The sequence below is a fragment of the Amblyomma americanum genome, chromosome 3 (genome assembly GCF_052857255.1).
Source record: "Amblyomma americanum isolate KBUSLIRL-KWMA chromosome 3, ASM5285725v1, whole genome shotgun sequence".
In the NCBI taxonomy this organism is placed as follows: domain Eukaryota; kingdom Metazoa; phylum Arthropoda; class Arachnida; order Ixodida; family Ixodidae; genus Amblyomma; species Amblyomma americanum.
Window position 1 is genome coordinate 151729326 of NC_135499.1, and position 22726 is coordinate 151752051.

At 48.6% G+C, this 22726-nt stretch overlaps 1 protein-coding gene across 2 annotated transcripts in view; it reads right to left on the minus strand.

The window, feature by feature from the left end:
- Nucleotides 1–22726, minus strand: part of LOC144125197 (basigin-like) — a 38335-nt gene that overhangs the window by 14766 nt on the left and 843 nt on the right. The window contains exons 2-4 of one of the 2 annotated variants that reach the window (XM_077658399.1): nucleotides 19280–19600; nucleotides 10497–10793; nucleotides 9428–9727 (exon numbers count right to left, since the gene is read on the minus strand). In XM_077658399.1, the coding sequence (XP_077514525.1) occupies nucleotides 9428–9727; nucleotides 10497–10793; nucleotides 19280–19600 (918 nt within the window). The remainder of the gene's footprint in view (nucleotides 1–9427; nucleotides 9728–10496; nucleotides 10794–19279; nucleotides 19601–22726) is intronic. The other variant, XM_077658400.1, reaches the window with a different exon arrangement.

Sequence of the window (22726 nt, forward strand, 5' to 3'; positions counted from 1 at the left end):
AGGCCGTTTAGATCGCAGTCATGCCTCGTTCGTCCTTCAGACCTTGGCGCATTCACACACCGAGGCCTTTTCACGCGTCGCCAAGGGAACCGTCGTTTTGCAGAACAAGTCAGCAAGCGGTGTAATTTTCCTGGTAAAGTGTAGGGATCCTTTACTGAAATAGCGTTCACTTTATATACCCTGCTTCGGTTCAACACTTTACGCAATCAGCTATGAGCGAACAAATTAGTAAGGGCAATGGGCGTTTATTTAGCTGCGGTGCTTGCAGCCTTCCCGGGTTCGACGATGAAAATCGGATATATACACAAAAACTTGTTAAATGCCAGTCAGGCTGCATCATGCAGAGTGCGCTAGCCGCCAAATTAAACTGCAACGCAAAAAGCGAAAGCACCATGGAAGCTACCGCCGTACCTGTGCGAGTGACGAAAAGGAGCAGAGCAACCGCTAACGTGTGGGGTCCCATGTCGGCTCCGGGGGACGAGCCTGATGGCTGGCGGTGGGGCGCTCGTTAGTAGCTGTGGCGTCGCGACGACCGCCAAACCGGACCCGAACGGCTGAGTTCGAGTCACCCACAGAGCGGTCCAAACCGACCGGATTATCAGCTGTCTCCGTCCGTCGACTACCGCCGTAGAGGTACTCGTTGCCGCACTGCCTCCCTGCTGCCTCCCTCCTGCTACTAGTGGCGCCGCGTCGCGAGCGTAGCGAGCAGCGGTGTATTCATGTTTTGCTTCTGTACGGAGGGTGGCGAACTCACATTTAGTTTCAAAAAATGCCGCCGCCAGTGAACTCAATAAGAACGAGGGGCGCTACTTGTAAACTAAAAGAACCGTGTTAGAAGTAGCGCCATCGCTTGGTGATAAGCAGCGCTTTTCACCGAACGTAAAAGTGCCCTGGCGGAATTTGGATAAACTAAACATGGCGAAACTAAAGTTACGCGTTGTAAATCACTGCAGTGGTCTTACTGCTAGTGTGAGTGGAATCAGTGTCTGTATATGTTTACGGCCATGGACTGGCGAGGCCGGCGGACCCCTTAGGCCAAGGCGGCGGCGCAAACGTACTGGCTGTGAGCCAGCTGCGGAGCGAGTGCGGCGGGCGGTGTCTACTAGCGTCAAAACGGCTGCTCTTTGTCCCTGAGTCACGACGATTGGCACGGGCACGTAGGGCCACCCGACGACAACGCGGATATATATGCACTTTCTACTGGAAACTGCTGTTGCAAACGAACGCGCTCACTGATCAAGAGACACGTGGGGTTGGCGATTTGCGCAAGAATGTTTCCTTTTCTGAGTTGGCTAACTGAAAAAGAAAAAAAGCGTACTTTTGGAAAGCACAGGTTAAAGGCGTACCAGCCGAAAAGCAAAGGCAGCTGACGGAAGCAAGCAGCGACTTGTCTACTAGAAAGAAAAAGAATTCCGTGCGCGGGAAAGCCCAGCATACACGCGTTTGTAATTCATGACACCGCTGTCGAGCAAGCATAGTGCCATAAATGATCAGAGTACGTACGCCAGAATGACGAAACTACTATAGTGACAGCTTGGAACTTTATTCACTACAAGTAACATAAGTGATAGGGCGTCACATGTTGCCGGGAATAAGCCAGGTAGGCATACGCAGGCATTCTACAGCGCATGCACAAAATAGTGCTGCTGCCGCAGGTATACATAGCGCATGTTTGCTCCACAGTGGAATGAGCCGGGGTGCTGCTGTAGAAGAGGGGGGTGGGGAGGGGGCTTAGGGAGTGGAAAACAAATATTCATTTTGCTTCTTAAGCCAATGCAGTAGCAACACAGTGCGTTCATCCTGTAAGATACTGCGTTGCTACGTGTACTGGTTAGTCTTTGTAGTGTACGTCATCACCCGATTCTATCTTTCTAATCAGATTAAACTTGCACTACGCGACTCGGGCTCAACACTAGGTTCCTTTGAAACTAGTATAAGGTGTAATTTCTCCTCCTCCTCAGACACAAAAATGGCATGTTCTACGGAAAAAAAAAAAAATACGTGCCACTTCCCTGTGACATTACCACTGAGACGCAAACCCAGAGGCATGCGGCTTTAGTGTGGAGCATGACCTGATATTGTAGAGGAAATCAAGAGATCCTGCACGTGTCAATGAGTCGCAAGCAATGTATGACGTCGCTGTTGCGTGGCCATGAAGCAATGCATTCCCCGTCGCGTTCCGCTCACATCAGCCGCGGTTGGAGTGCATCGAATAGAGACAATAAAAGTAAAGAAAAAGACGCACGCAAGGCGCAGAGGGCACACGCTGGGTTCGGTCAATTGCTCAAATGCTCGATGCTGAAGTCGACGCCTCTCCTTCGCCACTGCAACGCGGATGACGGTAATTCGCCTTAAAAAATAGCCGTGATTCAATTAAATTGACCCGAATATTTGCAGACGATCGTTCGGAAGTTGTGATGTAGTGAAACTGCAACAGCAGGGAGATTTTGCCTTTCGCTTTACATTGATCGCCTACCCGTAACATCCTCGAATTTGATTTCGCCGCCACTTTTAACGCGAAAGCATTACTAGTCCCATTACAAGAAAAGCCGGCGGCGTGTGGTAGTGTGTGTGCTCGTAGATGGTACAGAAAATCCTGGCGATGGGGAGAAAAATAAGGTGACGTCATCAAGTGGCCGTAGGACGCACACAGTAAGCCGAGCACCGCCATTTCAGACAATGTCGTTCGTCTATATGGCTGACCTCAAAGTGGCGCCAGTTTTCCAGATAGCAATCTTACCGAAATTGTGACACAGCCGTTCGTCGTACACCGTTGCGGGTGGTGTCATTCGATTTTTCGTTCCATACATAGCACTTCGAACCGAGTGTCTCACTCGGACCTTAATGGATTCAGCTTTCGTGGAATCAGCGTTTTCGTTCCATTTCTCAGTGCGTGACCTGCGTCGAGGTCGAACGCTCACGATGGCACACTAATGCTTTGTCCTAACAGCACGTAAGCAGTCTTAATTACGTGGCCCCTAATTTTTTTTTTGGTTTCTGGAGGGTAGAGGTGGGCGCAGTGTAGAGGCATGGGTGAGCGGGTGGTGGTTTCCTCTCATGGGCTTCTGGGTTGAGGTGGGTGGATAGTAGGACTGCTATTATGGGCTTTTATAGGTGGTAGGAGTAGGTGGGGCGGGGAGCTGGGTGGAGGGTGGCGGTTCTGGAGGGTGGCGGCTTCACTCCTTTGCAAGCTTTCACACACTGACGCCGGGATTTTGCGGAATCGCACTACTGCTGTCGCAGTATATTTAACTTAGGTATACTTAGTTAAATATATTTTCGGCATACGGGAAGTACGAGGAAGGCGAACTTCCTGACGCCCCGCATTCGAAGCATAGACGTCCACGAAATGCTTCACGTTACTTGGGCCTAACCACAAAGCCCACCTTTCGACTCCTGGCTGCTTGTTGGGGCTGCCAGTAATTAAATTTAGCCCTCCCTAGCTGCTGTATACGTGTTCCGAAAACCTGTTCAGGCAGCTGCAGTATACAGGCAAGAGGGTCGCCGACGTGAACAAACATGAATTCCGCAATGACAGCAAGTTCTGGACGGTCACTTGTCACACATGCAAAAAGCCGACAACGGCCGACCCCCCCCTCCACACAACCACGCACGCAACCCCAAGCCTACTATTTTATGAAATACTTTTTTCTTTGTCATCCACCCACACACGCAAGCAGCTACAGCTGCACAGCCAGCCGACACAGGCCACATGCGCCGAGGTAGGTATGGCAACTACGGAAGCCGCATGTGCACGTTCAACGCGCGCCGGAAACAGCGCCGTCGATATCCCATGCCGTGCGGTAAAATAAAGCGAAGAGCTTGTTGATATACTCCTCCAAACTGGATAACCATGCGACGGCGGCAACCCTTAGGTTGCCGCCGTGCTATGTATAAGCACAGGCGCAATGCACGGTATGTCGCGAAGTGATCACTTTAGGCTTAGCCCGTACTCGAACGACGAAAGTGCTGCCACACTGTTCACTCTTTTCCGGGAAGGCTGAACGAAATATGCACGTGAGCTTAGCTAGCCGCTTGGTTACCGCCACTTTTATTGGAGAGTAAGTGACAACCCCACGGTTAAAATTTTGGTGGTCTTTTTCTGCCGAAACGAAATCGGCAACCTTAATTGATATCAATTGTGTCTGAATGTGCGTGTGTGTAGGTGGGTGTGTTGAACAACAAACTGTTCAACGCGTGCATTCGGCAAAATAAAAATTAGAAAATATCTCGATTCGGAGTCTTTTTTAGTTCTCCTGTCACCTCGATCATTTGCAACCTGCTTTTGCTTGCTCCAAGGCTATGACAGCTACTCGATCATTTCTTATTTCCACGCACACTATATATTTATCTGAGAGAGAAAAAAGTGCCTGGGCAAAAAGCTGCTTCCAGAGTAGCTTGACTATGCCCGGAGCCCTCCACATGGCAACAGACAGCATACGTCACTCGATTTAAACTCTAGCACACGAACAACTGATTTCCAGGCCGATGCGTCCATGAACAGCGTTCGTTGCATTTGTTCTCCGCTGTTTCATGAGCGGCGAGATGTCTAACCGACAGGGTGCCAGCTCATACAAATGGCGCCTGCTGCTCTGAGGACTGCATGTGGCTGTGTGTGTGCGCTCTGCACTTGGATGCTCTACATGGTGCGCTCGGATGACGCACGCAGCTGCAAACAGGCAGCAGCTGCATGCTTTCAAGCGAGGAGCATGCTTGCAGACGATCACAGAAAAAATAATAAAAAAACCTCTTTCCTTCTCTCCGTTTCCACGGCAGATATGCTTGCCTTCGAGCGGCTTTCAACTCTCGAACGTTCACCTGATTGTCAGGAAATTAGAACTTACCCGAACAACATATATATTGCCGCGAATATTTCCAGTGTTCGTTCTTCTAATCTGCTGCCACGCCACTTTATCGCTTTGTTTGCGACGCAGGACGCGACTAGATTTATATCGATTGATCGCAGCCAGGAAGAGCTGATTCTACGTTGTTCCAGAATCTTCTAGTAACTTTGCACGCTTTATCTCGAATGTTCGCTATCAGCTTTAAATTGAACACGGCCGACAGCGGCGGGCATTCTGTTCGACGACCGCCGAGCACGCTTGTCGCTTCGCCGCCGCCGAGTGATTCAGTCCATTGTGGGCGCAAGGCAGCTCAATAAACAGTTTTCTTTTAGAAGACCTTGTGTCCGTCTTCATCGCTCCTTCGACTGCCGTCACCACTATGTGACAATATTAAGAACGCCGCGGTAGCTCGGGGGTTATGGCGCTCGGCTGCTGGCCCGAAACACGCGGATTCGATCCCGGCCGCGGCGGTAGAATTTCGATGGAGGCGAAATTCTAGAGGCTTGTGTGCTGTGCGATGTCAGTGCACGTTAAAGAACCCCGGGTGGTCGAAATTTCTGGAGCCCTTCACTACGGCGTCTCTCATAGCCTGAGTCGCTTTGGGACGTTAAACCCCCCATAAACCATAAACCAGGTGGTTGAAATTTCCGGAGCCCTTCACTACGGCGTCCCTCGTAGCCTGAGTCGCTTTGGGACGTTAAACCACCATAAACCATATAGAAGCCTAAAACAAGCACGGCCAAGAAGATTCGAGAACAGCTGGCGACATTAGCAGTAGGGTTAGCTATCAAACGCGTCCCGGTATGGCGCCCGGCAAAGCGCATGCGCAGAAATATCCCTTTAGTGGCTTCGTGCCCATATCGAGTACCACTGTTCGTATAGATGATTGCAAATACCTTCGCGTGGAATTCCCCGGGAACTTGCGTGTGCTTCTGTGAAGCTGTGCAAAGATATGCGAGAAAGATGCCTCATCCTTAGACGCAAGCCCCGAAGAGCTGATCCAGGCCACGCTGTACTCAACTGCAGTGGAAGCAGGCCCTGGAAGCACTTGGCGATTTTCTTGAACATTCCTTCTTTTGAAAGCAAACAGCCATCTGCCGTGGGGCGGGTATTCCTAATAGATATTTTACTATATTGAACTATGGTTTTTCTGCCTGCCAGGCACTACCGCTCAAGTACACGGCTCTGGATATACGTGTTCTTTTCATTAGAGGCCTCAACAGTATGTTACCACTATCATTTATTGTTATGTGCACCTGTATATCACGCTGTATATCACCCCTTTCTTACTGACGTCTTCTTTTGTTGTTATTTCGTTCTTCTATTGGATATTACCTCTGTGTAAAGTACGTATATATGGGTGCATTAAAAAAAATTATGCTGCAGTAATAAGACATCATGGTTGTTCCTGACCATGTTAAATAAAGACCGACCGACCGGTTGATTGATTGACCAATTTATTGATTGTAATTGTAAGTCTGCTTCGCGAGGGTGACCTAATATGGCGACGGGCTATTTTGTTAGTCTTCTATATAACTCCCGGCGCTTCCGGTTTTAGAATTTGAGATAGTTCCCTGCACCTGAAAACTCTAAAGTGCTAAGTAAGCCCCATAGCAAATTTAGGCTTTTGAATAGTTTTTTTCCCCTCAGTGAAAGGCAAAAGAAGGGACCACAAACAGTTTTGAGAGCGCAGCGGACCGCATAAACAGGCGCATGAGACTCCCGATGACACACCCCGTTGTCAGATTCGCGGTCACCTCATGCGCGCTGTCTTGCCTTTCGTCGAACGCTTCGTTGTAGCGCCCACTTTTTACGATAACTGCAGAACTTTTTTTGCACGTGCTATTTGCATGCTGAACTTGAAACCATGTGGCAAATGAAATTTTTCTCCTTTTAACGGCTTTTTTTGGCGGTGTACAGGCAACAAAAACGTCGTTTACATTTCGCTCTGCAGAAATCATGCTCACTATGAAAATGTTGTGCGCTCAGTTCCTTTACTCCATTCCCTGTATATTTACGCATCTCATCTTTCTCGCTCTGCATCGCGGTGCCCGCATACCTGACCACTAAAATTGTAAATTGCGTGGTATAACGTCCCACGGGGACATAAGGCCTATGAGGGACGCCATAGTGGAGGGTTCCGGATTAATTTAGACCACCTGGGGTTCTCTAACATGCGCTGAGAGCGCACACCACACGAGTGGTTTTGCATTTGTCCTCCATCTATATACGATCGCCGCGTCCGGCATCGAAACCACGACATTGGGATCAGCAACCGAACGCCAAAACCACTAGGCAACGTCAGGAGAGGAGCTGCACGCCAAAATGTGTGCCGGAAGTCATGCGCTTTCGCAAGGGCTACTGGGAGTCGTTGGCCGACGGTGCAGCCAATAGTAACGCTGGGCGCAGCGTCTGCTGCGCATGCGCAAGCACGCTGAGAAAGCGGCCAAGTAGGGGAGGGGGGGGGGGGGGGGGGGGCTGGGGGGGGGGGGAACCCTCGCATCCGGCTTCAAAACATTTGATGTAACCGCCTCTCCTGAGTTCTTTCCTTCCTCTATGCCACTGAGCCACCGCAACGGGTCATTGAATTGGCAACTTAAATTCTGTTTCGAATAACAGTGGTGTTCATCTAGACAGCATACAAGTACAGCATCTTCATCGTGACTACATGTGCGGGACGACAACTGCGGAAGTCAGGTCCAAACGCGTGACGTAAGGAATGCGCACGGTGGAGGGCAAGACTACGCCATAGCTCTGAGTCTCGATGACCCGCCATTACCAGGAACTCGAGAAGATTTGTTCAAACGTCTTTGTATAAGGGGTCAGCGGGACAAAGTTCAGGGCCGCGCAGGCAGACACGCGTGGAAGGCAAGAAAATCGCAGATACGTGGTCCACTGGTCAAGAAAGCCACGTGGAAAGACGTTATAAAGCTATGTGGCAATCACGGCAACTTTCCGGCCTAGCAACTGAGCGCTATTCTTTTCGATTACTTTTCTTTCCTTCTCGCTGCCTCGTGTCCAGGTGCGTGTCTTAGAGCGCGCTATCGCGTACGCCATAAAAGCGAAACGCAAGCTTGGGCCAAACAGCTTGGCAGAACGCCAGTGGCAATAGGCGATCGTATGAATGTAAGTGGCCGGAGTAAAGACGCCAGAGTGCAGCGGTTGCGCAAACTGTTATCATGCTGCTTTCGTATTACATGGTATTCAAAAGCCACCCTTTCTCCATCTCGTTCTCCCTCCTCCTCCTCTCCCGCTCCTCGCTCCCCGCCCGGAGAGATCGCGAGCCGGAGAGAGTGCGAACAACTTGGTGCACGCGAAGGCATCTTTTTGCCTCTGAATAATTAATAATAATAATTGTTTTTTTGGGGAAAGGAAATGGCGCAGTATCTGTCTCATATATCGTTGGACACCTGAACCGCGCCGTAAGGGAAGGGATAAAGGAGGGAGTGAAAGAAGAAAGGAAGAATAGGTACCGTAGTGGAGGGCTCCGGAATAATTTCGACCACCTGGGGATCTTTAACGTGCACTGACATCGCACAGCACCCGGGCGCATTAGCGTTTTTCCTCCATAAAAACGCAGCCGCCACGGTCGGGTTCGAACCCGGGGCCTCTGAAAAGTGAAAATTGGTTTTGGGGACTCCCTCCTTTATTCCTTCCCTTACGGCGCGGTTCAGGTGTCCAAAGATTTATGAGACAGATACTGCGCCATTTCCTTTCCCCAAAAAACCAATTATTATTATTATTATTATTATTATTATTATTATTATTATTATTATTATTATTATTATTATTATTATTATTATTATTATTATTATTATTATTATTATTATTATTAAATTAAAGGCGCAGTGACTGTCTCACTTCTGTCGCGGGTGACATCACGACAGCCCGTCATAGAGTTGGAGCAGTCCGGGAATTTAGCTGCCTCAGTCAGCTATAACCTTCGTAAATTAGCATATTTAGTAAATCAATTCTTCATTTCCTAAATGGAGACTGTCCACGATGGTGGCTTGCCGGAAGTCCCGGCCCCCTTTATGCAGAAAACATAAACGGACGGTTACAGTGCACATTAGAGATCCCCAGGTGGTCTAAATTACTCCGGAGCCCTCCACTACAACACCTCTTTCTTCCTTTCTTTCACTCCCTCCTTTATACCTTCCCCTAGAGTCACTAAATATTTAGTGACTCTACCTTCCCCTATGGCGCGGTACAGGTGTCCAACGATATATGAGACAGATACTGCGCCATTTCCTTTCTCCAAAAACCAATTATTATTATTATTATTATTACGGTTACACATGCGCCTATATGGGAGTGAAAGAGTGTGCTACGGGACTGCTTACTCCCTTTTTACTCCTTTCTGTTTAGTGTGTACCACCGTCAGCTATTCCCTTATTTGCCTCCACTGATTCCCCCACGGCGCAGTTCATGTGACAATCCCGAAGGAGACAGTTTTACGCGCCTTTCACTTTATGCACGGTGTGGCTTTATGGTAACCTCCTCCTCCTCCCCCTCTCTTCTTGGTAAATCCTTTAGGCTCAAGCGGGGGTAGGGTGCGGCCGCCCCGGGCGCCGCTCACTTACTCCTGACGAACACCCTGGTGGACGTGGTGGCGTGCAGGTCACATGCCGGGTGCGAGGCCCTGCACCCGTACACCGCCTCGTCCTCGGGCCCCACGAAGCTGAGCTCGAGCTGCGCCAGGGGCAGGTTGTCCGGCGGCGGGCCGTGCATGAGGCGCACGCGGCCGCCCCCGTGGAGGGGCTCTCCGTCCTTCCACCAGGTGACCTCGGGCCGCGGCACGGCCGACGCGTTGCACCGCAGCCGCATGGTGCTGCCGTCACGAACCACCAGCCGCGGGCTCATCGGCACCAGGTCGATGGGCGCTGGGAGTGAGGGAAACACTGCATTGCACGACCCAGTTGTCAAGGAGAGGAGTTTGGCCTAGGCCTAGGCGCAGAAAGCGGCGAAGGTGTAGAGGTGGAAAGGCACAGCTCGTCCACGTGAAAGGAATGTGGGAAGGAAGGAAGCGTGGGACGGGGAATAGTGGAGATTTGTTATTAACCGATCACTGGGCGCTGAGAGGCGGAGGTATGTACAAAGCCGAATGGTTTCGGCGTATTGGTGTGCGGTCCTCTGACTCCTGGTAATTTCTGACTCCCGGGTAATTTTGTTTGTGGTTGATTTGACATCATTTACAGAGTTGCGACAGCCTCCTCACGTGTTTTCATCGTTTAGAGAGAGAGATGTCTCAAGTTAATCGCACTGAGTGTGTGGCTTTTCTCTATTTTTTTTATCTATAGGCATGAATTTAGAGCCCGTTTATTTGAAACGAAGTTTTTTTTTCTTGTTTTCCTGAAGATCACGGACTGTATACACTGCGAGTAGGACAGGTCGCAAGTTTTAATGCGATGGCATCAGAAGCCCCATGGGGCCAAAAAGCATCGTCGGTCATAAAATTCGCCCATTGGCTGGAGAGAAGTGACGTTACCAGACCGAATCATTCACATTGGCTGAAGATAAGTGTCGTCACTAGACAGGAAGTGACGTCACATTCGGTAAAGGCATTAACAGCCGCTAACGCTATCGTATTGCCAGTATAGCCTGCATGCAGAGGGTTGCTCAGTGAAATGCGTTCGACGTGGCGGTACTCACTGGCCACGTGCAGCACGCGGCCCGTGGTGGACTGCCCGTAGCCGGTGGACATCATGTCCGAGCACATGTAGACGCCGGCGTCCTCGCGGCGCGCCTTGTCGATGATGAGGCGCGTCTGCTCGAGGCGCACGTCACCGCTGCTGGAGGGCAGGAAGCGCCGGTTGTTCTTCATCCACGCAAAGGGGAACCGGTCCGAGCGCTTGGACAGCCCGTCGCAGTCCAGCACCAGCCGCTTGCCCACTTCCAGAGGGTAGCAGGCCCCGGCGGCCGGACGTCCCGTGCTGTCATAGGCGTAGCCTGCGTGTGCAGACGCGAAAGGCTGTCACATACGTCCTCCAAACCAGATCTATACAAATGGAACCATCCGTCGCGGTGGCTGTGTCACTTTGAATGGGGGGGTCTCAAGATCGGGGAATAAAATCCTGTCTACGGCGACCGCATTTCGCCTCCATCGAAAACGGCCTTGTGCTGTGTGACGTCAGGACACGCTAAAGACACCCAGGTGATATAATTTAATACGGAGCCCTTCAATACGGCGTCCCTCATAGCTCATGTGTCGCTCCGGGACGTTAAACACCGTAACTCGCAATTTTACACCTAACCACTTATGAAACTCCGAACTAAATCAGACCAAAGCCTCTGCTTGTTAGCAAACTCTGGCGCCACCTGTGAGCGCAGCAATCAATTTCTGGCAGCGTTTTGTAACTTTACGTTATTCAGCACATCTATGTTTTGAGTATCTTCGCGCAGTTAATCTGAATGTCGCCAATGGCGTGCTAACCTGTTAACGTCCAAATTTTGGCCTGACAAGAGCGTTGGATTTGGTACAATGGTCTTGTGGGAAGTTTTGCAGCTGGCACGATCAAAGATCTCTGCTCGGAACAAGACCACCAGTCACACTTGCATTTGCAAACGAACAATATCTATAACTGTGGATGGCTTGCACTATTGTTATACCGGCTGCCATGCTAGTGAAGCGGGACACTGGTGAAAGTTTGCGCGTTTGCCTAATCAGGATAACGCTACCTGCTTCGGTGGGCAGTGTGGAAGCTATATGCTCGGCCCACCACCATGACGCGCGTATTGTCGCAAGTCATCTATAGCAGCGCTCTCTAACTAACAGAACTTCAAGAATAACCAACACGAAAGCTAGCCTTGGTCTACCATCGTTCGCGTCTTGTCGTAGTCGTAGAAAACTTCGTCTTCGCATTTTCCATATTTTCCACCATTCTTACCTGCGCGAAAAACTTATATTACCCCAACATTACGTGTCACCGTAGATGGATCACACCCAAAAGGTTGGAATACCATTCTGCAGAGCGAAAATATACTTTCATTCGTTTTTAACTCAGACATCGACGAGTGGAATCACCTTCCCGCAACACTAGCATGCACTAATTAATTATTACTGCATATTTCAGGAATACATTAGCTAACATTGTAAACTAGCAACCTTTTGCGAAACTACGCTCATACTGTTGCTTTGTTGCTCAGTCGAACCTCGTTATAACGGAACGGTTTATAACAAAATGATGGAAATAACGAATGGATGAAAAATACCCGTTGGTAGCTCAGTCAACACGGGCTATAACGAAGTACTTGCTGGGCCCGTTTAACTTCGTTATAACGAGATTCAACTCTATTAATCTATATAACCACTCCCCTCTGTAATGTGTATGGCCCTGAGGTTATCTAAAAAAATTACTACCGTGGTGCGCACTGCGACGCGCATACGCGTTTGGCAGCCTGCGTAAAACAGCATTACCATGGTAACGGGGTATTGCATTATCATAATGTCGCCTGTAGTAGAATGTCAGGACACCAATAAATAGGTTAGTACACGTGGACTGAGATGCTCTGCGCATGTGAGATGGGCTTGATCTGCACACTTGATAAACATTATGCACTGCGATCTCCCGTAAACCACGGCTGGGTCCTTGTAGTCTCTGTTAACATTTACAGGATACTCATATTTCTCTCACTTCTGGGTGCATATAGATGTAACGGTTTTCTTTAATCACAAATTTTGCACGACGTATAGACGGTCCTTTGCTTCCACAAAGGGTTGTAGAATATTTAACCTATGAGACCATACAGGCACCCCAAATAACATTTGTTCGATTCAAATAATTTTTTTTTTAAATTTGCAGCCAGTAAATCCAGAGCTACCTCTGCGCTGAGCGCCATTTTCTTTTGGAGGCAGTACTTCGCGCCACTATGAAGTCATTAAGGAAGGCAGCATTTTTGACCCTGCTGAAAATGAAGGCGCTCAAAACAGCAGTCTGGTGTCCAATTCTTGTTATCACCATCGTCATCAGCCTGAATATGGCCACTGCAGGGCAAATGCCCCTCACATATTTCTCCAACTAACTCTGTCCTGTGCCAGCCGCGGCCACCTTATCCCTGCAAACTTCATAATCTTATCCGCCCACCTAACTTTCTGCCGCCTCCTGCTACGCTTGCCTTCTCTTGAAATCCACTTCATTACCCTTAAGGACCAACGGTTATCTTGCCTTCGCATTACAGGCCCGGCCAAGCCCATTTCTTCTTCTTTATTTAGACTAGGATGTCATTAACATGCGTTTGGTTTCTCACCCACTCTGTCCGCTTCCGGTCTCTTAACGTTGCACCTATCATTCTTCTTTTCATGGCTCGCTCTAGGCAGAAAGGATGTGCCACTCTCAAATCCTTTGAAATCGAGAGTTTTGATGGCTTTTAAACGCATAGCTATTCGCTTAGGCCGAATGTTAAGAAAAAGCTAAAATTGGCGTTTTAGAAATGCCAATTTGTGGAGACTCAGGACTTTGATTACGCCACAGGAAGAAAAGAAGGACCAATAATCCCACAAAAAAAAAAAAGAAGCCGCTGATGTCGCGAGCTTGAGGTCGTTTGTCCTATCTGTTTCTTTCGCTCGCTTTTTCGCTTGCATTGCTTATGCCAAGCTGAAAATTTCGGCCTTTTTTTGGCGCTTACCGGACTGGTAACAACAATAACAAAAATAATGCTATGGGAAACGACAGGTGAACAGCCGGAAGCTGCAGGTAGGCACACTTCTTATTCTCTGGCTAGAGGGAAGGGCGTCCCTATATTGGCAGCTGAACGACCAATCATTACGAGGAATTCTGGATAAATTCCCTTCTAGTTCCCTTGGCTGCCACTTCGTGGCGCATGGCCCTGAACGTGTTTACGGCATCCGTGACGTAAGAGAGAAAGCCAATGACTGAGTGTCTACAGAACAGAACGTGTTAGCCGCTATGGGCTTAACAGCACTGGCTGAGAGCTGTCCACAATTCTTGGCATGGTGGTTACTGCAGCTTTCTCGTGCTAGAGATGTTGGGATCATGAATTTTACTCGGGAACATTTGTTTACTCGTTTGCCTGTACACAGCAATTTTTGTCCAGGAAACTTCTGACACTCCAGTTTCGAAACTGTGCAGCTTGAGAAAGAGAACCTGCTTCCCTCTCTCCAGGAAGTCCTGATGTCCAGGAAGAACTTGATTTTCAGGAAAATGACACGAGAGTTTTAGCGAAAGCCATGGGGAGAGCCTTTGCCACCCAGTCTGCGCTCGTACAAAAAAAAAAAAAAACTGCATAAGAGCATGACGAACTCGCCCAGTTCACGAAGTTGAAATTGATGAAAGCAAAAGTTGAGCAGAAAATTACCGCATCTTATGATAAGCACCGAGAACACAATGCGTGCATGTAGTTTTCACTGTTGTGAAATAAATGCGTTCAGAGACCATCTGAATGCTTGGAATTCACTTCAGTTCGTCAAAATGAGTGGCTGACACGCTCGATTTCAGTTAAGTGAACTTTAACTTAGGCGAGCGTTTCCTAAGGGTTCCTGAAGTTCGTTTAAATGGTATATCAATGGTCACCAATATTTGTCCTCCCAACTGCAAGGGCTGTTCTACACACACAGTTCATTTCACAAACTGCACTTAAGTCTTTCTGAGCCACGATCACCGCATTTTGTGCACACTGAGGTAAAGTTTTTTTTTTTTTAATATCATAAAACCGCCTTCAGTGACACTTTCTCTATTTCCCGCCTGCTCAACGAAATTAGTGACGTTATTTCTGACGTAACTATAAAACCACGATGGGTGAGCTTTGCGAGGTGTTAAATGTGTGTTACCGAAACACCATCCGATTTAACTTCTACGTCACTAGCAGTAGATAACGAAAGCACAGACAGAGTCACCAACTGTTTTCTATACGTTTGTGCATTTTTCAACGAAAGCTCTGATGCGCACACACGGATGACTTAATAATGTCCATAAAACTTGTGACGCAACACTTCCCAACCCGCGCATAGATTGAATGCGCTGACGTCACATAGTGGCGTTTATCTAATCCGCTTATCGCTGCCTGCTGTGACGCGCGCCGTGGAAGCCGCATGCTTAGATTATGAAAGTGGCGTGCGTGACGTCACGTGCAATGCATCTCTGCCCTAGCGTATAATTCCTTTTTTGTCGTTCGCAACACAGCTCCTGTACTATGTTGGTAGGGTCATGCGCTGCTGCAGAGGCTGTTCCCTGTCGGGCAGATAAAGTCACTGGACTATTCAATTGCGGAAAACGTGTACAGTTTACGAGCAACCTGCTATGAGCACGCCTTATCCATGCATAGTTTGTCATTCCTCTCATTTATATCTCTTCAACCTATTTATTCTCTTTATTCTGTGCAAGGTATGTAGATGCATTTGAGTCTGGTCAGCCTACCGCTTTCACCGCTCACTACCCTGCCCCCTCCCCCCCCCCCCCCTCCCCTCTACGCAGATATGGTCATCCTTCTTTTTTTCAGGATGTACGAATGAATGGGCCCACTTTGTTTGATAACATCGTCATTACATTTCATATGTTCTTCCATGCCTTTGATTCCCATTAGTCGGGCACTGTTATTTGATGTTACGGCGTGCCTGATGCATGGCTTGGTTTTTCAATTCGCAAATTTCACGGGATATATAGGGCGCAACTAGGAAACAAGTATGGCTGCCCGAGAGATGATCACGGCAGCCGCGATAGGCCTACATAGTGCTGTGTTGCGCTGCACTTTCTCTCATGCTGCATTAAAATGTCCGTGGAGTTTACTCGTCGTATAGCCCTGGGGTGCATCGTGCTCCACACTGGCTTAAGTGAGTCGAGAGGGCGCTGCATTGAAAAAGGCGATGAAGTTCTCAGTGCGGGTTGCGACGTGAAAACATGCACGGTTTCATCTGTCACGGCGCAAGCCCTCTGCGCAGACACCCCTGGTGCGATCGAAGCCACACGATGGAGGTGTATGGCTGGTATGATGGGCGAAACACCCGACCCTATAGACAGCGTGGGGCCGCAGATGAGACATGTAGGCCTACCTTGGCGGCTCTAATGACGAGAAGAAAAGGTGAGGGGAAACGCGTGACATCTTCGCGAGGCAAATGCAGAGGCCAAAATCAGTGCAGATGTATAGACGACGCGCCTTTACTTGCAAGCATGCATGCACAAGTTTTGCGTGACGATTTGTCGAGCAGCAACAGTTAAAAAACAAAACAAAAAGCGCTTTGGAAATCTGGTCGCGATGGGCACAGCAAGATTGTAGACAAACGAGCACTTTTTTTGGTTTTGTTTCGCTACCCCCCCCTTTTCTTTATTTTTTCTTGACGTGGGGCCTCCGGGGAGCAAACAGGGATGCAGAGAAAATTTTCAACGCTTGTCCAGTCCTCCGGTATTCGCGGAATAGACGGTTTCAAGCTGTCGCAAAGTGGAAATTTACGCGCGTAGAGTACGTGTATACGCCGCCGTCGCAGCTACACTGGCCACGTTTTACACCTTACTTCAGCACATACCCCGTCGCATCTGGCTGCCTAGACAAGCATAACACTGAGAATCGTGGTCGGGGCAACAACAAAGTACATATATACAAATAGCAAAGACTGTCAGCAATGCGCATTTCAGCTCAAATGATTTCTTTCGGAGAACCACCGGTGGGCAGCGATTTTGACTGCCATATAGCTATATCATGAATAAGCCCTGACGGAAACGTCTTTTAAATCGCAGCGATCGCTTGAAAAGCGAAGTAGCTTCGGCTTCAAATAAAGCCGCAACTGCTACTACTTCGGTGCCACAAATGATAGCAACTGCACGCCTGAAGCGGCTGCAGAGACACGTCTGCATGTTTCCACTTCTCCGCAAAGTTCTGTTCACACTCCGAATTTAGCGCGAATCCTGCAACTACTGATTGCAAGCGTTGCACACATACCTGCGATATGCAAATGTTTATTTCTTTGCTTGACTGCAGTATTAAAGAATGTCCGGGAAAAAGCCAGGCAAAAGACGGGACGCAGCGAAGAGACGTGGCACACACACGACGACTGGACTAACAACTGTGCTCTTTATTGAAGGAAACAGTCTCTCAGAAAAAAGTGGCGAAGCTTGCGCAGCTCAGTCATGAACAATCTACATCTAAAGATAAGCTGTGTCCAAGCGCCGTTGCGAAAGGGAGCTTAGTTCCTTCTGCATAAGGTAGATAGAAGGATTGCTAATGCAATCATCCCCTTGCATACTAATGAGGAACGCTTCGAGAATTTCGCGCTCAATTTTTTCCTTGCCTCTGCCAACAATACTAGACAGAAGGATCAGCAATCCTTCACTCTACCTTATGCAGAAGGAACTAAGCTCTCTTTCGCAACGGCGCTAGATCACAGCTTATCTTTAGATGTAGATTGCCTATGACTGAGCTGCGCAAGCTTTTTGCCACCTTTTCCTCTGAGACTGTTTTCTTCAATGAAACACAGTTGTTAGTCCAGTCGCCGTGTGTGTGCTTCGTATCTTCGCTGTGTTCCGTCTTTTGACTATTTTTTTTTCCTGAACATGTACCAACTGACTTAGATTTCAACTCTACTGTAAAGAATGTCGCCTTTGTGCTAAGACGCCATCGTATGAATTAGGTTCACTTACAGCACTCGGAAGTCAGTCGCGACGCGTAACCATTACAGTCATGCCTAAAATTGGTGGACTTAAATTTGGGCTAATCTCCCCACTCGCATTTAGAACAACTGCATGTTTCCAGGTTCTGCACTCAACCGTAAATTTGTTGAATAACTGTCGTAGTCGTCTTGAGCGTTCACCATGTTTTCCGCACAGGCTGCTTCATCTGTTTCTTGCAGAATTAAGTTTTTTGTTATCAACCTGTGCAGTGCTTTCTTACCTGCATGGTATACCTACATGTATTCCTATCGTAATTACTAGCAGGACGGTAATTTAACTTTAATTGCGCTCTGCCTCTTCCTTCTGTCAGGATATAAAAAAACAATTTCATTGTGGATGAAATTTCTGCATCAAATGATTGAAAAATGGGTCTCTGAAGCCCAAAGCACGCGTAAAAAATACTTGCTAAGTTGGGTAATCTAAAAAAAAAAAAACGCTAGAAATTGTTGTCTGCATTTTAATTCCGCATGGTGACAATCATAACAGTGACGGTGTCAGGATATGTGTCGCTCTGAGATATTTGTTTGGTTCTTTCTGTTGAGTCAGAATGGTCCCTAACAAGTTATCAGTTTCATCCTTTTGGTCCCATATTCGCGGCCGGCGTTATCATGCTCAGTGCAGCCGCCCACAAACATCGTACACATGCTGAGCACGGTGCATATGTATTATCTCAGGATGACCCAAGATAAACAATTTTCTTTTTGCTCAAATGTATGATAGGAGATTCTGGCGCCCACAGGAAATACGGCAACTTCTCATCGCTTTGCCATTTTACTCACACAAAAATGACTTCACGGAGAAACATCGTGCCTCGTATACACTGCTATTTTACTTCGCACGGGAACCTGCTGTTCTGTATTCGTCGTGCTAACCACTCATCCTGCCTTTTAAAGAGCGCCTGAATTTCCGACGCCAATCCTCTACAGCGACGAATTTACCGAAACCGGAAGCACAGTAAAGTACCCGTCAGAGTACATTGTTTCCGACATAATTGACTATTGCGCCTATTCCTGTCACGTCCCCTGTCAACACGTAGGTTGGCTTGTGCACTGTGAAAAACGACGAATTTTGAGCAGCTCAGCCTTCAAGCGTACGTTTCAGTGCGTTTATTTTTTTTATTTTAGCGCTATTTGATATGATAGATCTCGGTATTGTGGTGTATACCTGCGCCCTAGAACACAGCCTGACTGAAGTTAAGGCCTCTCTTCCCAGCGCCGAAAAAAAGATGTCATACTCGGAATGCGGTTTCAGGTACGCCGCGCTGGCTCAGTGGTTAGAGCGCTCGGCTACTGATCCGGAGTTCCCGGGTTCGAACCCGACCGCGGCGGCCGCGTTTCGATGGAGGCGAAACGCAAAGGCGCCCGTGTGCTGTGCGTTGTCAGTGCACGTTAATGATCCCCAGGTGGTCTAAATTATTCCGGAGCCCTCCACTACGGCACTTCTTCCTTCCTTTCTTCTCTTAGTCACTCCTTTATCCCTTCCCTTACGGCGCGGTTCAGGTGTCGGCCGATATGTGAAAGAGATAATGCGCCATTCCCCCCCCCCCCCCCCTCGAAAAAAAAAAACGAATTCTCAATTTTCCCGCTCTTTGTGAGACACTTGCAGTGCCTTTTATTTTCTCTCATCCTCAGGCCCCATACTTTATGAAGTTTTGGTGATCGCGTTACCATAAGGGGTGATCGCACTACAGTCTAACAGGAGTTCGAGATAACCATGCAGTTCGGCCAGGAGGGTCGTCGCTAAGAAATCAAGACAGAGACGTCGTCATGGAGACAAGCGCACTTCGCGGCGAGCTTCAAGAAGGAATGCGGTGCGTGCCTCGTGGCAGGACCATGACAGCGTGGTACAGCTGGCTGAAGCTGGTGCAGTAGTAGAAGCCCGTGTGGTTTCCCTGCGCCCCGAGCACGCTCAGGGTGGAGCTGATGCGACCCGATCGCGAGTCCCGCGCCCCGTGCTCGATGCGGAAGCGGTTCCAGTGGTCCGGCACCAGGGGCTGGGCCTCGGCGCTGTCTTTGCGCCAGCTGGCGAACCGGTGTGAGGGCAGCAGGCACTTGACGCGCAGCTCCGAGTCCTCGGACACTGTGGTCGGGCCCAGGTACTGCACCTCGGCTTCCTCTTGCGTCTCCGCCGACGCCGCCGCTGGGTTCGGCCAACCACACAGGGCTCCCGGTCACACATGCATCCGTCGCGCACGTCAGTGCACTGCTATTCGATGGTCCACGTGCACTCGCCCCTGGCCCGAGCACCCCCTCCCCCCCCCCCTCCCCCCCCCCCCCCTCCCTAGGATGCCAGATGAAGGCCCAAGCAAAAAAACTGAATGCGATCGCACTCGGAACGTCGGCTCGGCCGCGAGTTCATAAGGAGAGTTCATGTCTCCATTCCGAACCTGGCAGCGACACCAAAGCGTTAGCATCCCCGACTTTTACGAAAGATTGAATCACCGATCGAACATTTAGTTCGGGCCGGACTGCTTCGGCTCATATTGGCTGTCCGGTTCGAAACACACACTGACAAGGAACACGTACGTATAATCTTGTATATTATCTACTTTCTTTGTTGTATTCTGTATTTCGCCCTTCCTCCGATGATCCAGATTGGGATTGGCGGTATTTCTAAAAATAAATAAAATAAAATAAATATGACATGGGCTAAAGTCGATTACCAACTATCTTCATTCATTCACTCACTTATGAACTTATAGAGGGAGCCACTATCACTCGACAACACAAGCGCATTATATAGTAAAGGTTCTGATTCAGCAGGAGGCTATAAACACGATAATTAGACCCAAACAATCAAGTGATGAACTTTCTGATGTAACAGCAGGCTAAGCATGACAATCTACCAACAAGCAGTCTTATCCCAAATTGTTTGATGAAACAGGAAGCCAAGCATGACAAATTTTTCTGCTTATAGCTTCCTGTTCAATCAGAAAGCCTAGTACGTTATTGATTATTGTCATGTGATAATAACGTCCTATAAATTTGTGCATGGTTTGGCCCAGTTCACGTTCGCCTATGTCCCCTGGTCCAGCATGTTTTGCGGCGCACAAGTCAAGGGCGCACTCTCTGAATGAGCGCAGTAGGAAAGTGGCACTGCTCTGCTTGCATGCATGGCATTCCTGCCATGCACTGTTGCGTACAGCAAAAAAAAAAAAGTAAAGGATAGCGGGACTTCCGCGTCTCTCATACAGGAAACAGTAGCGACATCCTCACTCCTAATGCTTGCGCGCAGTCTTCCCGCTCTGAATAGAGAGGCAGACCCGTGCCAGTATGCAGCTACGCGTATTGCAGGACATTGCAGAATGTTCTTCGGAACCGGAAAAGTCATATGCCGGTAAAGGAGCTTGTGCCACATTCAGCTGACTTCTCTCGTTGAGTCAAAAGTCGGCCCATGCTTCTTTACGGGTGCTCTCACTTTAGAATCAGTCCAAAGCTGCTTTCAGAGCACAATGGCTTAAGCAGGCTAACTTGAGAGCTGCTTTGTAACGTATCGAAATTTGCTGCGACCACTTGGCACATCATTCTGCGTCGGAATGCAGACTTGAATAAGTCCCCGCATGCGAGCTGACGCGACTTCTGAACAATCTGCAAGGCTGATTTTACCATAAAGCAATGGTTGAATAGGAGAGATTGTGGACCTTTTTAGTTAACGCACCTCACAAGTCGCAGCACTAAAATCCACGCAAAGACACTAGCGACGCCTCGTGTTAGACGGACAAAACAGAACTGCGTTTTTCGCTTTCACTTTTCCGCTTTCTGAAGCGGGAGATTTGGGGCAAACGACGCTGGGTGACTGAGAAACCGGTCAAACGTTGCGAGCAACATATTTGAAACTCGCACTCGTACTCTTTTGGTCGATGACAAAGAGGCCGCAAACGCGGAAGCGAGGCGCGTGACGAATCACAGCTTCGCTCACGTATGTGTGCTCCATTACAGAAGAGTTTCGGCTGCTGCATGTGAAAGCTAAGTACGAAAACGAGGCGGCGTTGCTGACGGAGAGAGAGAGAGAGAGAGAAATAAATTATGTTAGGATGAAAGAAGCCCTGGCGTGACCCTAGAGAGAAAGAGATATTATGGTTAGAAGTTGAAAAAAAGTTAGATTAGTTCGGGTGTTCAGTGAGTAATCACCGAGATATGTGTTCGGCTATGCGTATAGTGTTCAAAGTGCATGCTGAGCTAGAAGCGAAAAGAGCGCCTGCTCCTCTTGGTTGAACACAACTGAAGGAAGAAGCGCACTTTTTGACAGTTTGTTTAACGAGAGATGGCACAATGGGCTTTGTTATGCTTAAACGTTCGCGCAGTGGAATGTTCCGCTGTATGCGCAGGCACTGAGTCAGCGATCCGGGAAGATTTTTTGGCAGGGTGACAAAGCATTTGGGGCATGTATTAGCACCATTCGTTCACTGAACTGCTCATTCGCCCACTTTATTTTGCAGTCAGCAGCAAGGCCAAGGAAAACTTGCTTGTGCAGATACAGCAGGTCAGTGCTGATGCTTGAATTGTGCTTGTAACGTTCGCCCTCATTCACCGGTGTCGTATCTTCTCCCGACGTAGGTATAGCATCGCATCTATTTTGGAAAGCTGAACATTGACAAAGGCCGGTACCTGCTTCAACCTCACTTTTTTTCTAGACGACTTGATCATCAGTGGAAGATCCGAGAGATTAAATGTAGGACAGATATTTACAAAACCTCGTTCTTTCCACGGACGATCAATGAGTGGAACAGACTGCCAGCCGGCGTCACTGAGTGCTGCATGGAAGATCAATTCCGCGCATTCTTATCTGATGTGTGACGTGGCGCGCAGTTCTCTTGCGCGTGTCTTTTCATTTCATTAGTGTCATTGTATTTATGGAGCCTGGTTGTCCTCCCTCAGTGCATGCTTTTCCTCATCTAATATTAGTTGTGTCATTGTATTTTTGTTATCCTGAGTACTTTCGGCCAAACGAGCAGAAGTTGTGCCCCCCCCCCCCCTGCAATAATGCATTCGTGCGCTGCAGGTCCTTGTAACAACTAACAAACAAACAAACTAAATAAATAAATAAATAGATTGTTCGTCTTAGTCACGTTCTACCTAACTAATGAAAGCTGCAGCACTAAGCTAGACACCGCCAAAGGCAGCGTTCAAAAATGAAAGGACACCAGCTCGCCCAGTTGTACACATGCTGTTGAACAATGTTCTAGTTCACTGTATCTCGGAGCTAGAAATATTTCAAGTCTGTGGTTCCCCGACGAACACGCTTTTTCTGCAGGCAGATAAACCA